This window comes from Aquarana catesbeiana, linkage group LG01, assembly GCF_042186555.1.
Source record: "Aquarana catesbeiana isolate 2022-GZ linkage group LG01, ASM4218655v1, whole genome shotgun sequence".
In the NCBI taxonomy this organism is placed as follows: domain Eukaryota; kingdom Metazoa; phylum Chordata; class Amphibia; order Anura; family Ranidae; genus Aquarana; species Aquarana catesbeiana.
This window is the reverse complement of record NC_133324.1, coordinates 537,038,191-537,054,447: the sequence shown is the minus strand read 5'-3', so window position 1 is coordinate 537,054,447 and position 16,257 is coordinate 537,038,191. Positions and strand designations below refer to the sequence as shown.

General features: G+C 44.7%; 1 protein-coding gene across 4 annotated transcripts in view; it reads right to left on the bottom strand.

Moving 5' to 3' along the window:
- Positions 1 to 16,257, bottom strand: part of SEMA6B (semaphorin 6B) — a 1,880,978-nt gene that overhangs the window by 1,413,106 nt on the left and 451,615 nt on the right. For all 4 annotated transcript variants that reach the window (XM_073594847.1, XM_073594838.1, XM_073594868.1 and 1 more), the window contains one exon: positions 3,308 to 3,365. In XM_073594847.1, coding sequence (XP_073450948.1) covers positions 3,308 to 3,365 — 58 coding nt within the window. The remainder of the gene's footprint in view (positions 1 to 3,307; positions 3,366 to 16,257) is intronic.

Below are 16,257 nucleotides of genomic sequence, written 5' to 3'. Positions count from 1 at the left end.
GGGCTGCTGCACTTGAAGCCTGTTTAAGGCTTATACTTGTGGTCAGACAGCTGAATGAGATGAGAGTATGCCCCTGAGATCACCAGAGTGGGGCTCCTTCCATTTAGCTCGTTTAGAGGCTGTACAAGAAGGACTTCCATCCAGGAGAGGCTAGAACCTGGCTGGGGCGAAGCGGTAAGGGGGTGCTGATCCGTGTGTCCTGACAGGTGAGGAAAAATAAGAGAATACTGGGGCAGGTGTCTACTCTCTAATTTATAGCTATGTGGTCCTATCAGGTTGTGGAGGCGGAGTCACAACCCCAACGTGTATGCTGCCATGATGCGACAGGAAAATATATTATGAAATGTTTTATTGATGCATATTCACATGCTGATTATCATTTTCTCAATATATTCTCTCTAATATAGAATTTTCTCAATGTACATCAACCCTGAGGAAGGAGTTTAATTGACTCCGAAACGCGTTGGCTGCAAGAGTACTGCCTCAAACACTGTACACGCATTACTGTAACATTGATTGACCTACATTCCTAACAATAGATGCTATAGTTTTGTTATATTTTATTGTGTCAATTTAATAAATTATATTTGTACCAAGTATACTTTTCTATGGTTTTTACATGTGCCTAAAAAGTCCACCAATAGGGGACCCCTTTTGTTGTTTGCAGGGAGGTATTACGATCTCTGTCCCAAAAGGAACCCTCACAACACCAGCCTTTTCATTAATGTTTGTGTCAGAGTCCTTTAGTGCTGCCAAGGTAAGGAGCAGCTTTCTAACTTCTTTAGGTGGTCCCAGGTGTGTAGGACACCATTTCAACAGCTCAGGGCGCAGCCCCTGGATGATATTCATGCCAAATATCACCTGCGGTCGACCTTTTCCGGATGCTCGTGTAACCACAACACCTTTTTGGCCAAGGTCCCGTCCCCACAGTTCTACTTTCATCCAGGTAATCCCGACCACTTCTAAAGGAAGTTCATTGGCAGCTGTCAGTGAGATCCAGGGGGTATCCTGACTCATTTTCTTCTTTGGGAAGTATCTCTGGAACAAGGGTTCTGGTAGAATGATGAATTGGGACCCAGTATCGAAGAGACATTCGACCTCTTGGCCATTGAAGTACCCGTGTACCACAGGGCAAACAACCACCACGCCCTTCGTTTTGCTGGGCCGCCCCACTGCTTGACTCCTAGCGGCGGGACGCTCTGAGTTTAATGACTCCCTCAGTATTCGATCAGGACAGTCCCTTAAGCGATGTCCCTTTTGTCGACAGCCCCAACATGGAAAGGGTGACCTCTCCCGTCTTGGTCGTCTGCGGGACGGTGATCGGTTTCTCCATGAAGGGGTGTGCTCCCTTGGCCCCCTTGGATTGTCTCGCTCACGTCTCAGCGTGGCAAGTTCTGTCTGGAGCTGGGCCATTCCTTCTGTCAGCTTGTGGATGGCCACCTCCCACGGAGCTGTGTGTCCAGTTTGTGGTGGTTTACATGGTTTATCACCTGTGCTGGCCATGAGGACGTCATGGACTGGACTGGCATGTCTGGGTTCTGAATATAGGATAGCTGCTTCCAGAATTTTGTGGAATTTTAAGTTTGGGTTACTTCTGTCCTGCTCTTGTAACTTTTCCCTGACTTTGTCAGACAGAAGCCCATCCACAAACTGATCCTTCAGCCACCATCTGTATCACTCCAGCCAGCACGTCCTGCTCATCTCCTGTTCTTGAGGCGGATCTCGGCTGCTATATCCTGCAGTCCTGGTCCTCTGCTGGAAGATGTAGGATCAACTTCCTTGCTTCCTCTTCAAGGGCACTAATGGCTAGGTCTGCCTGCTGTGCAGGTGGGACCCCATACGACCGGATCAAGACCCGCAACCTCCTAATCCAATCATCTAAGTCTTTATCTGGTCCTGTGTACTTAGGCAGCTGTTGTGGTAGCAATCCTGCCAGGAATAGAGAAGCTATGGCAGACTGTTTAACTCCCTCAGTGCCGCTGCTGACTGGCTCTGCCATTGTGCTGTTCTCCTCATCGCTGTCTGACATGGCTGTATCCTGTTTGTGACGCCAAGTGTAATGTAACGGTCAAAGCCAAATAATCAGACCAGTGGTGATGTGCAATATCTACTTTACTTAACAGTAAACCTCAACATAAATTGCACCGGAAATCGTGCGAAACTGGGTATACAGTACAGAACATTAATATGAACCGTAAAGAAAGTGGATATAACAATTATACTGCCATTCAACTAATGTCCACAAGGTGGCAGCAGTGTGTTCTGAGTCCAATCTACAGCTAGAATAGAGAGCTAAAGAATCTCATGTGTCCAAAATAGTAATCGTTCGACCAACAGAACTGTGAGCTGAGCGGACCTCCTGCTGACACAAACTTCCCGCTGGCACTGCTTTCTACTTGCTTCGGTCAGGGTGTTCTGGTGGCTGGAGATAGGGCCAACTCACTTCATGGACAGCTTCCACCAATGGACTGTAACAGAGTCTTCTCCAGTGACTGGGGTTTGGTAAGATACTGCGTGCTCTTGTGCTCACTGCTGGTGGCCCGCACACCAGACTTAACAGGGGAGGACCCAGCACCTGGGAACAGGTCACTTGCCCAGTCACTGCTGTCCCATCAGGCAGGATCTCTCTGAGCACAGGAATAAACAGGCCCATAGAAAAAATGTAACGTTGCTTTGGTTCATTAGGGATATACAGCTTGCAGTTTTTTTTTTTCAAAGCTTAATTTGACAAGCTGAAGCTGGTTGGCTACTATGCACAGCTGCATCAGATTTTGCACTCTCTGACTTTAGTAAATCAACCCCTATGTGTTAAAGACAAATATTTCCATTTATTTAGTTTGACCTGTTTGGAGTTTAGCTTAAAACTGCCCACACAAACACAATTGTTACCTGCTATGAGCCATTTTAATGCAATTGCGTAAGAAACTCCTAGCATATGGAAGCAGTGCTTTCAACAAAATGTTTTCCATAAGCTGGTGTGACATGTCAATTGGTTATTGCTTTTATATCATGATATGCAGTAGATATACATACTGAATGTATAGAGATCTTCCAATTTTTTAAAGATATAGATAGAAAAGGTTGTGTTTGACCAGATCTGTATATGATTATTATATATAATGGAGGAACATTGAATAATTGCAACAATAACAACACATGTTAAAGGAAGCGGCCAATTCTAAACCTTAGACAGCTGAATAATGGCAAATAACATCTATTATAGATTTAAGAATTGCGCAACAAAAAGACTTGTCAATTGTCAATTGTATATCACAAACAGTATTTATCTAAAGTATCCCCTACTCACCTTTTGGTATTTCATTTCCAAACTTTTGGAGTCCAGCAGAATTTGATAGAAGGAATTCCTGCAAATAGAAAAAAAAAATGGGAATTTTGATGTACCTGTAAATTCCATATTGTAGAGTACAACACTGGACATAAGAATTAATTCTTAGCCCATGGGTTATATGCCACTGCCTTCAAGTGTTTGAATACTGGCAAAAACTTTGCAGGAAAATGCCTTCCCCAATGTACCCATATAACCCTGCCTCACTCTGGCTCAAGCCGACACTCATCAAAAACGTTTTGCAAAAGAGATTGCACAGGGAGTTCAAAAGCTAAGGTGTTAGGAAAAGGATATACAAGACCTAACCAAGACCTGCATGGTACCAAGGGCTAGATTTTTGTATATGCCAAACAGGAGACAGTTCAGAATGAGGAATGGGAACAATTTCTAGAATGGAGTTCTCTAGCTGAAAACTAACTCACCTGAAAGATTGCAGAGGGAGCAATTAGCATACCCCTCAGCAGAGGGGCACCCAACCAATAAGGAAATGTTGGGAGATATCTTTGCAAGAGTCTGCTGTGCAGTTATGAAACTAAAAATGTTTGGCGAGAAAGGCAGGCAAGTGCCAGGGAACCTATAGATATCATGTGAAGAGAACAGGAGCAATTCAACCTTTTTATCATTTTTAAGCCAGAAAGTTGATTCAACCATCACTAAAGGCCAGGTCTTTGAGGAGACGAGAGCAGAATACCTTCTCAGCTAGTAAAACAGGCAACTGGATAATCCCCAACCCTAAAACAAGAAGTATACAAGTAAAGGCGCAGAGAACTGGAAATGACAATAAGAACAACAAAAACAGGGGGGTGGGGAGAGAACTGAAGTCTTCCCTGTCTTACAATAAATTAAATAAATAGTGTCCACATGTATACATCCATAGAGAAAAAATGTATCACATTATCACATGTGGGGCATGATCTCACAGTCATATACAGATAAAGGGATTCAAGGATCCAAGGGATGGTAAGTCCACAAACAGGGCTGCCTTCATCAAGAAACGAAACCACATTCCAAATCCTAAGGAGAAACAGAAGAGAGAGGCGCCTCTGGGTGTAGACTAAAAACAGATTTTATTCATAAAAAGGTAGTGATGGTCAAACTCACATGTTAGAAGTCATCAGAAAGGCAGAAAAATGTATAAAAATGTGATCAGAAAGGCATACCTGCTCACATTTTTATGCCTTTCTGATGACTTCTAACATGTGAGTTTGACCATCACTATCTTTTTATGAATAAAATCTGTTTTTAGTCTACACCCAGAGGCGCCTCTCTCTTCTGTTTCTCCCTAAAACAAGAAGGAAGGGATGTGACGGGAGTCACTTTGGGTGAGGGGCTTGTGGAACCCAGTTTACCTTAGAGAGCTCTGGAAACCCATTTTCATTTTCCAGCTCCCCTGGGTCCTCGTATGTGTACATTACCCTGTGTCTATTAGGGGCACAGGGTGACCGAGAACCCCAGTCGGGTCTATCCTAACCAGACTCCCAGTACAACCACACCATACTCAGCATTTTGTTTTACCCCTGTTATGCTGGGTTCTATATGTGTGGTTTGTGTTGAAAGTTGAAGGGGCTCTTTTACTTGGGACAGTAATATTTATGAACAATCTCCCTCAAGAAATATATGAAGATAATGGAAAATTGTTATCAAATGCTTACCGTAATTTTCCTTTCCTGGACCATCCTTATGTCAGCACACAACAGGTTAACACCTCCTCCGAAGCCCCAAATGACTACCTGTTCCAAGCTGAATAAGACAGCCCCTCCCCCAACTAAGATGTTCGATAACCTAGCCTGCGACAGGCCACTAGGGAGGGAGTCCTGTGCTGACGTGAGGATGGGCCAGGAAAGGAAAATTACGGTAAGTATTTGATAACAATTTTCCATTTTCCTGGCCCACCTCGCATCAGCACACAACGGGATATACCAAAGCTAATATAGGGCGGGAGAGAACAAATGAAAAGAGACACTGACAATCAAAGAAAAGCTGCTAAATCCAGAAAGAATTGATCTCTCTTGTCCCAAACTTGCTGGTCACATATTTAGTTTGGATGGTTGAATGAAGGCCGCACCAGACCTTCAAGCTAGCCCTTACCTATATATATTGACGTCTTCAAAGGGGCGCCCCTTTGAAGACGTCAACTAATGACGAAACATGTAGGGCGTGGCTACGTCGTAAGCCGTCACGATTGCCCCATGTTATGCACGGGTTATTGCGAGTTTTATATGCCGGCTTGTTTTTAATTGTTTTTCATACCTTACGGAGCGTGCACTCTCCGGTTTGGCTTGTACTATTTTTATTAATAAATTTCGAAACTTTTTTACACTATTGGAGCCCCGCTCTCTTTCTTTGCCATATTGGGAGCAAGAGAGCTCCCCCCCCCCCCCCAGGCGTTTCACTTGGATTAGCCCGGACCGAAGACAGCATCTCTGACAGCTGCTGGGGAGATCTTCTCAACATACGGTCCCTGTAGAGGGCAAAATCTGCATGCTGGATAGACCCTGCCAGCGAGGGGGTCCAACACGGAGGGTAAGAGTCCACCTTTACTACTATCACTGATTGGAGTCATCGCCAGCGGTGTTGTACTACCTTGCACATCCTTCTCTTTTGTCGACCTACTCATAGAGATATTGGTGGTGGCAAAGCTGCATTGTGGATGGAAGTGCTTTTATTGATGAACTTTTCATGTCTGAATTCATGGATTAGGATCTGTAATTTTCACGTTTTCACATTTTTTGTACTTCATATGTATCTTTTACGAGTTTTATTTTGCCATTTTATCACATGATTTGCACGTATACACTCATGTTATTTATTGAGTTATTCATTTGTTCTCAGTAGATTGTGGTTTTCACTATTACCTATATGCATTTATATTTGTGCATTTTCATATTGTTAGCGCACTTTTTATTTTTTTTTTATTTTTTTGGTATACACTGATATTGGTGTGTTTTTAGTGCAGCTTTTATTTTGGTTCTATCTGCTCTGCAGCGCGGTTTTTCTTTTCCATTTGACATTTATGGGTCTGATGATCCATCCTTTTTCCATGTGATTGAGCATGCACATCGCACCCCTCCACGTCCCCCACCCTCTGGAGCACCCCCCCGTTCCATTATTGCATGGCTCCTCAACTTCCAAGACAAGGTTGCTATCTTACGTCTTTCCAGGGAGAAAGGCCCCTTAAAATACAATGGCTATACCATTTCAGTGTACCCTGATTTCTCTGTGGATGTCCAGAGGCAACGCATCTCCTTCGCGGCAGTGAAGGCCCGACTACGCACAGAGGGTCTCTCCTACGCCATGCTTTTCCCCGCCAAGCTGCGTGTCATTCATGATGGTAAGGCGCACTTCTACACTAACCCCAAAGAGGCTATGGCGTGGCTCAATGACCGATATGGAGTTCCACCAAGGCACAGAGCTGTCTAATGCCTGAGGCTCTAACCCCTAAAATTCCCATCTACGTTTACCCTGAGCTGGACACGAAGTCACCTTTTCCCCTACACACGGGAGTTCTTCTACTTTGCCCCTGCAGATTGATCTGGCTTTCCATGAAGATATCCCACTCTTCCCTACAGCAGACCTGAGAACTAATATTCTGTCACACTCAACCCTTATAGACCCCCGTATCAGTTGGTGGCGAGGCCACAGGACAGTCCTCCCCCAGTGGAGGGGGGGTTTTCAGGGTTTTTTAGTTCAGGGATCCAAGGCTCGCTATGTTGGGGTTGGCCAAGCGGGGAGGGAAGCAAAGGTTTTTTTTTCTCTTTTTTGGGACACTCTAATTTTTGATTTTTTTGCATTTTTTGTGGTCACTGCCCAGGGCAGTTTATTGGCTCTTTCTGGTTTATCCAATAATAGTTTGTGCCTTTGTAGAGGCAAGAGTATACAGTATGTTGTAAAGGTGATTGGGTATGCTCAAGATGGCACGGCCTATCGGGTATTAAATGTGAATGCATTTACATTGCTATGTGACTATGGTATGATGTATATTTTTGAATGGCGAAGTCCTTAAAGATAGTGTCATGGAACACTAGAGGTATGAATGCATCTCAAAAAGGGGTCCCTAGTCTTTTCAATTTAAAAAAAATGCCGTCCCCATATTATCTGCCTCCAAGAGACTCACCTCACTGGCACTAAAGTGAGAACCCTTAGGCGTCCCTGGCTGGCTCAATCTTATCACTCTACCCACACAAACTACTCCAGGGGGGTATCCATTTTACTAGCTAAATCTCTTCCCGCTGAAACTTTACAAGTTAACACAGACCCAGATGGGAGATTTATTATACTTGCCTTACAAATTTCCTCTGTGACATTTACTCTCGTGAACGTTTATATTCCTCCCCCATTTTCGGTGGAAGTACTGTCCAAATTGTCACTTCAGCTGTAGACCCCCTGGACCAATACTTTATGTGGGGGACTTTAATGCCCTATTAGACCCAGCCATGGACCGCTTGGGGGTGGTGGCAGATCCTTACCCTCTCTTTTGGACTGGATGCAGATTTACGACCTTACAGAGATATGGCAATGGAAGCATCCAGACGTGAGCCAGTATTCTTGCCACTCAGATTCTTTCCACAGCATGTCTCGGATTGACATGGCATTTTCCATGGCGGATACTCTTCCCATTGTCACTGCAGCTTCTTACCTACCCAGAGGAGTCTCGGACTATGCTCCTCTCTCTGTGGATCTCGCCCCTCTCCCGGGTTCAGGCCCTGCCATTTGGCGTCTGAACTTTTACTGGCTGGAGGACGAGGTAGTGCAGGGGGAGTGTAGGAAGACTATTACATGATACTGGAGGGACAACTTGGGAACAGTAGACCCCTCCACAGAATGGGAAGCCTTTAAGTCCACACTGAGGGGCACCTTTATGTCCATCACTGGAGTCATACGGAAAAATAATAGGCAACTTACAGGGGAACTAGAAACTGCCACGGTACAAGCAGAATCTGCCTATGCCTCTAACCTGGCCCCTGACACAAGGGACAAGTGGCTACAGAGACGCAGGGAGCATGAACTCCGTCTGCTAGACCTTACGCAAAAACGACGCATGGTACACACCACTCAAAAATCATTTGAGCACGGTAACAAGGCTGGACGTCTCTTGGCATACCTGACCAGACCCGATTGCCCCCCCCATATCCATCAAGCATATCCTTACCATACAGGGCCAAATCAGTGACACTCCTAGGGCTATAATGGAAACCTTTCTAAATTTCTACAAAGACCTCTATACCTCCAGAGCTGACTACACCGAACCCCAACTAAATGACTACCTAGATGACATATCCCTCCCCTCCCTTACGACTGTGCAGAGAGATGATTTAGACACACCTATCTCAGTTAAAGAGATTGCAGTAGCCATTTCACAAATGCCTGCTCACAAAACCCCCAGTCTGGATGGCTATCCAACCGAATGGTACACACAGTTTAAAGACTTACTACGCCCATTTCTTTTACATACATACAACAAAGCTTTGGATATCACGGTCCTCCCTCCAATTATGTGAGAAGCCTTGATTATACTTTTACTAAAGCCCCGCAAGGACCCACTTAAATGCGAATCATACCGCCCAATATCCCTCATAAATGTGGATGTTAAGATCCTGGCCAAAGTGTTGGCAAATCGTTTAAATGCTGTAGTTACGACTTTTGTCCATAGCGATCAGCGGGGCTTTATACCTGGAGGGTCCACCAGAATGAACATCCGCAGACTGTTCCAAAATCTGCAGTACCCGCATGACTGTCCTCCCGCACGAGCCATAGTATCCCTAGATACATGCAAAGCATTCCACAGTGTGGAATGGCCGTACCTCTTTCGGGTGCTACAGATGTACAACTTTGGCCCCCGTATTGTGGCATGGATAAAACTCCTATAGGCTTCCCAGAGGGCCCGTATCCAGGTTAACTCCTCTGTCACCGAGTCCCTCTCAATCACTAGGGGCACAAAACAGGGGTGTCCATTGTCCCCCCTCCTCTTTGCCCTGGCCATGGAGCTGCTAGCGGTACTCATCCGCTCATCTCCATCATTAAAGGAGCTCTCCATTGCCACCACTGAGGAACGAATCTCGCTCTATGCGGATGACACCTTGGAGTACCTGGCAGACACCAACGTGTCACTCCAATCACTTTTATCTGAGATCAATACATTCGGACACTACTCTGGCTTCAGGGTGAATTGGGACAAATCCAGTCTTATTCCCTTGGACTCAGACGCAATTTCTCCGATCCACCCGGACTCTAATCTGCAGGTGGTGTCCTCTTTTAGGTATCTAGGAGTTCTGGTGCAGACGCCTCTATCCACCTACATTACCAATAACCTAGACCCGCTACTAACTCGCTTAAAGGAGCAAACTAAACAGTGGATGGACCTGCCCCTAGATCTTATGGGGAGGACAAATACCCTTAAAATGATATATTTACCAAAATTGCTATACACCCTGGCTAACTCCCCATGCATAATACCTAAATCTATTTTCAAACGTATAGACATGATCTGTACAACATTCCTCTAGAATGGCAGATCCCCCAGGGTGGCACTTGAGACACTAAGGTTGCCAACACACTTGGCAGGCTTGGCATTTCCAAATTTCTTTCTATACTATTTAGCATCTCAATTGGTGCATATCCATGATTGGCTACACCCAGTAGCGGCAAATGCTTGTACCACCACTGAGGGAGCTATTGCGTCTTCCATGGAAACCCTTCACAATATTTTTTATAGGGGCAAAGTCCCACCCCACCTTGGCACCTCTATGCTGGCTACATCCCTGACGTTGTTCTGATACATCACTACCAAAATAACATGACATACCTGGTCAGTATCCCCAAATTACCCTCTATGGTTCAACCCCACCTTACAGGAACTGTACTCCTTACCTGACCCTAAACGTTGGTACTCCAAAAGGGTTAAATATCTGTCACCTATACACTGCACAAGGCTTTAAATCTTTCTATCAGATCAGACTTGACTTTGACTTGCCACGCGCCTACCTGTTCTACTACTATCAGCTCAGACACGCTATTAGAACACAGTTTGGCTCCCTAGATGACCCTACCAACCTACCTCCACTAGAGAACCTGCTGAGACAGCCTGACCCAACTAAACTTATATCTACCTATTACGCTGCCCTAATGACTGATTTTAGCCCCAAATTTAGTAAGGCCCAGGAAAAATGGATCTCCATGGACATTTCCTTTGCAGAGTTTAGTGACACGTACAAAACATCAGTTATTTCATCAAGGGACCGCATTATACAGGTAAAAATTTTCCATCAATCTCACCTCACTCCAACTAGGTTGAAAAAGATGGGTTTGTTGCCCACGGCTGAATGCTTCCGTGGCTGTTTCCAGGATGCCGTCTTTCTACAGTGCTTCTGGGCATGCCCAATGGTTCAGGTCTTCTGGGCAGAGGTGGGCTCTTTCATCTCCTCGGCTCTAGGCCTCCCTAAAATCGTCCACCCTAGGAATTGCCTGCTAGGCATTTTTGGTGACTGATATCAGCACATGCCAAGAGACTACTTTGCATTCTTTATTTTTATGTTAGAAAGGCTATATTGTTGTCATGGAAAGGAACACAGACTTCTTTGAAAACTTTATGGTTGAAATTAATCAATGATGCTATACCACTGTACAAACTTACTTTTGAACTTCGGAAACAAAGTAAAACCTTCCACAGAATCTGGGACAGGTTGATGGCCAGCCCCCTGACCCTCCCCTCACAGTTAATATACGTTGCAGGTTGCCTATAGGTCATGCCACAATACACAATACTCTATATATGGAATTCTACTGTTGCTGAACAATTGATAATCTGATCGAATACTGCACCCACGTGACTGATACTTAACCAATGTATTATCATTTTCTCTCAACTGCATGAGCTTAGTATTTGTATTTGATGCTGTATACCAATGACTGCCCAAGTTTTGTTTTGTAATTGCTTATTGTTTTTTTGTTGGTATGTTGGTTTGTCTTAAAAATATCTAAAAAAAAAAAAGAAAAAGAAAAAAAAGACACCAAGGGCCCTTGCAGGAAAGTGTTGCAATCTTCAATATCCTTCTGTCTGAAGTAGTTGCTGTCAGAACTAGTTTTAACGTGAGGTACGTCAATGAAAACAAAACCTTTTGGAGCAAAGGGTGCTCTCAGATCCAAGCCTAAGTTCCACAGAGGGAACAAGGATTTCCCTCAAGGTCATATATAGATTGTCATCTGGAAAAAGCATCTGGTCACTGGCCTTTGCACCTATCTGCAGACTGTGAAAAGATAAAGTAGAGATCTGTAACTTAAATGGAGTTGTATGCCAGACCAACCTCTAGCACTGACTGTAAAATGTCAAGGATATTGGCTAGAGCAGGGAACACAGGAGAGAAAGCTTTCATATCCTCGCCTATGTAGTGTTCAGGGATGATCTTCTAGTCACCAAGGTCTGAACAACCTCAGATGAGAATCCTTGCACCTCCTAGTATAGCCTCTTCCATAGCCAGGCTATTAAAAGTAGTCTCATTGGATTGGGGTGCTGTTACTGATCTTGCCATAAAAAAAAATTTCATTCGACCAGAGACAAAGATCAAACAGACAATTCCCTGGCACTGTGAATGAAGAATGATGAAGTCTTTGCATGGGTATCCTGTTGCAAATATTAGAAGCTGCATGTTCAGTGAAGTCTCCCTGAGAACTACTGCTGGAATGCCCCATAGGGCCAATATTGGTATGAAGGCCAACCTTAACTGACTGTAAGTGGTTCTCTGCCCCACGAAAAGTTTCTTTACAAGATGCAACAAGAAAAGACCTTTGGTGTCCCCTTGTCAGGCAATGTAGGCTACTACTATCTCGTCAACCTTACTCAGGCCTCCTTGAAGATCCTGAAAGGCTTGCAATCCTAGAAAAAGGCTTCTTTCCATTCAAGATACTTGGGGAGTCTGCACTTCACTGCATTCCAATGGCCTTGCACTTGTTTCTTCAGATTGTGGACTCCCCAGCCCCAGAGACTGGCATCAGAATTATCCTATCTCCTGGGCTGAAAGGCATGCCTCCAAAAGAAGTACAGTGGTGATGTCCAAAATTCCAGTTCTTGTTGAATTTGTATAGGCACAAAGATGTTCTGATACATAGACAGCCCAGCTCATAGGCTAAGGAAGGCAACTTGAAACGCCCTCATGTGCCACCTGGCCCAAGGTACCACCACTGCCAACAAGATCTTCAAAAACATTCCTAGGGCTGTGCCAATTCTGTAAAAGGCAGACACCTGAACTGGAAGTGACATCTGGCCACCGCAAATCTCATACGCCTCTGGTGCTCGGCATTGATCGGTACATGGAAGTAGGAGTCGGCTGGTCGATTTACTAACTGGTCCTCCTGCTGAACTGTCCCTGTGATTGTCTGCATGGACTCCATCTTCAACATTTTGGTGTGTATGAACACATTTGATTCCTTCAAACTGAAACACGCCAGAAGGCTCCTGCCTTAGGTCCTAGAAAAACTGGGGAGAAAGGCCCCCAGATGATTCTATGTTTCCGGCATCACTGGCATGATGGCCTTGTAGCAGTATAAAAATCTTGCAAACATTTTCTCTTCTGAGATCTGGTGAACATAAATTAAATGAATTCAGTGGTCAACTTTAGAATTCTCCCTTGTACTCCCACCTGTCTTCTGGACCCACTGGTCTTTGATGATTGTCGTCCAAACCCTCCAGAAGGAGGCTACAATCATCAACTTCACTCAGGCCCCCTGGCCCCAACTGGATCAGACTGGTTGGTTGCACCTTCAAAAACACTTTCCAGTCATCTTAGCAGCTTGCTCTGGACTTAATTTTATGTCAAAAGTAACTTTGTGACACCTCCACTGTGATCTGTTAAATCTGCAGCCTGTCCTATAAGATTTGGCCTCCTGCACCTTCTGAAGTTCAGTAGGCTTGAGTGAAGGATGGCGGGTTCCTCTTACTAGTCTGTGGCCACAGTCCAGACTTTTCCTTTGGCTAAACAATAACCTCCCATTATAGGAAATGTCGAAGGCTTGTGTAGAAGTTCCGCCTGCCCTCCAGTGGCGTAATCACAATGCTCTCATAGCAGTGACTGAGCGCGCCACTGCTTGTACTAGGTCTATCAAAAGCATCAACCAAAAGTCAGTTGCTAGGTTCCACTCTTTCCAGAAACTGTGCCAAATCTTGTAGTTTCCAGTGTTGAATGTAATGCCATTTCTGAAGTTTATATAGCGAAGTTCACTCTATTGTTGATTGTCAGGCAAAATTTGTCACTGTATAGATTCTGTGCAAGCCTGATGGCCAGATCACCACAATTTCTGTGTTCCAGATGTGTTCCTGCATGAGTTTTTTTTTTATGCATTCTCAATGGGTTTTGCCACTTTCCAGATGTGTTCCATACAGAAACAATGCAACATTCTATTTTTGTTGACTGCACTAGAATGTGCATGAGTACTGGTGTGAACTAAGTAATTGTAATCAAAGTTAGACACTGTTCATGCGTTCTTGATGCAGAATAAATACGCACTGGACTGCATCTGGTGTGAACAAGTCCACTTTCTCATCCATAGGATCTCTGAAGGCAACCGAGTTATAAAAAGGCAAAAGACACTTACTGTCCCAGACACTAGAAGGCAGCATCCACCCCTGGAAGTGCAGTGCATAAACATACATCAGCCATCCCATTTGGATAAAGCTTAGAGAACCTGTTACTGTAAATTGGTCTTCTGATGAGATCTCTGTCATCCTTCATCAATGAGCGATTTACGCTCTGCCATTATGGGAAAAGACCAACCTTCATCAACAAGCGATTTATGCTCTATCATTATGGGTGTTGCTTGTGGCGTGGATATTTGCAGCATACTTTCTGCTATAGCCACCATAATATGGTTTAGAATTTTGCACAACCACATCCTTGTGAGGCAACCTGTGCAATTTAATTTCTCTGCCACTGCTGGCTGCATGCAGGCCCAAAATGCACCCTGAGCTTAGCAAGGCATTTGCTATCATGCTGGCATAAATGCATGTGCCAATTTCCTGGATTCTGTCCCTTCACAGGGTAAGTGGAAACAACTCCTTTAGTGTATTGATCACATGCTTAATGAATGTGACAACCTGTTAGGTGTCGTCGTCCTGGTCAGGATAAGATGATTGTTGGCTGGTCTTATGTTTTTTGGAGCATTGCATTCAGGGTTTCTGCTCCTAAAATACTGCAAAACACCTTAATTTGCATAATTTCCATGAGCAATCTTTTAAAAACCATGTCCCACGTTGCCCCCTCCTACCTTTGCTAATCTTCTGTGCCACTAACGGGCGTGGCAAGCTCATATTTGCACAAAATATATGGAAAAAGGCATATTACCTCTTACCAAAAAACATGGTACACTGTCTCTTTAAGAGCCATCTGCCTTCCTCCACTCACTTCAGAAGCAGCAGCAGGTGAGCTCAGACAGCATTTCCAAAGGCAGACAGCAGACAGTTAGAGTCTGAGACAAAAACCAGTCAGACTAGCAAACCCACAGAAGTACGCAGCATAGCAGGGGAGCCAGGACAGCACATCCAGAGGCAGACAGGAGACTCAGTCAATATCTGAGGTAAGTCCTTTACCTGGCAGGACTGCAGAGAGAGAAAGGGAGAGAAGCCTTCTCAACTGCAGACCTCCAAGACCATTTACACAATTGCATGGCATCTGGTGGTTCCCATCCTGTGTTGCCCATTTCCCTGCATCCTGTGACCTGATTCACAGCTGCTCTCAGACTGTCTTTGAAGCCAGGGGAGCAGTGCGGTGTGCTGCATATAAAAAGACAGGGAAAAATCCCAAAGGGAGAGGCAATGATGACATTGCAGAGCCCTTATATTACCACACCTGTACAATGTCAATGCTGTTTAAGCGTCATTTTGCCCACAGCCCTGGCACAAAAAGGGCATTCAGGGTCTTCCAACTCCATGAGAGGCTGAACATGGAGGGTTAGGTTCATCAGGGGGGATGCAGCAAACAAATTACTTACCAATTGCAATCAACAGTTGGCCTGGAGCAGACCAAAAAAGAAGAACATTTTAGTTGGGGGAGGGGCTGTCTTTTATTCAGCTTGGAACAGGTGGTCATGTGGGGCTCCGGAGGAGGTATTAACCCACTGTGTGCTGACGTGAGGTGGGCCAGGAAAAATAATTCCACCTTTCAGACTGCTAGAATATTGTAGATGTGTCTCATAGACCATTGCTAGATAGTTTGAGGTGGGGTGGGGGTTGTTATGTGTTTATTGTTAAGTGGCTATATCCCATTGTTTTATTGTTTTGTCTGCCTTAGGAGCAAACTATTATAGGATGTATATGCTTATATGGATTAGCTTAAGGGTTAATTAAAACACTGTCAGCTATTAGTTGGTAGAGGGGAGGGGGGATTTCTAAGATCCAAGATATCATGCTGGTACCAGGCAAGGTATGTCTATGAGGCTCTACAACAACTGAATCCGTTATGCTCTTTGCTACATTTTCCAATAACTTCTGGATGACACCCCGATCCACCTATATCAAGTATGTGGCTGCTGTATTCTTACTGCTCCTACACAACATACTGTAACCGATGCAGGCAACTCTTCCTACTTATGGTCGCATGGGTCTGGGGTGCCAATTTGCATCGCTATTACCCCTGCTACAATCTCTGGCACGTATCCCAATGCCACCGTTTTACATGCCTCCCCCTGGGCTCCCTGTTTGACCAGGCTGCACTCTTCACACTACCTGAGAACGACAGAGGTACCTGTGATTTCACCATTATTGTGAGCAATTATTGCTGTCCTCCACGACCCTCGGCCATTGTTTTATTAATCATCCATCCCTAGCAGAGCCGACAAAGCCTGTACACCTTTATGGAGGTCTTGGTGCCTTAATGTTTGAACTATATGCTTCTAATGGGAGGCTATAGACGGTACTACAGCGAACT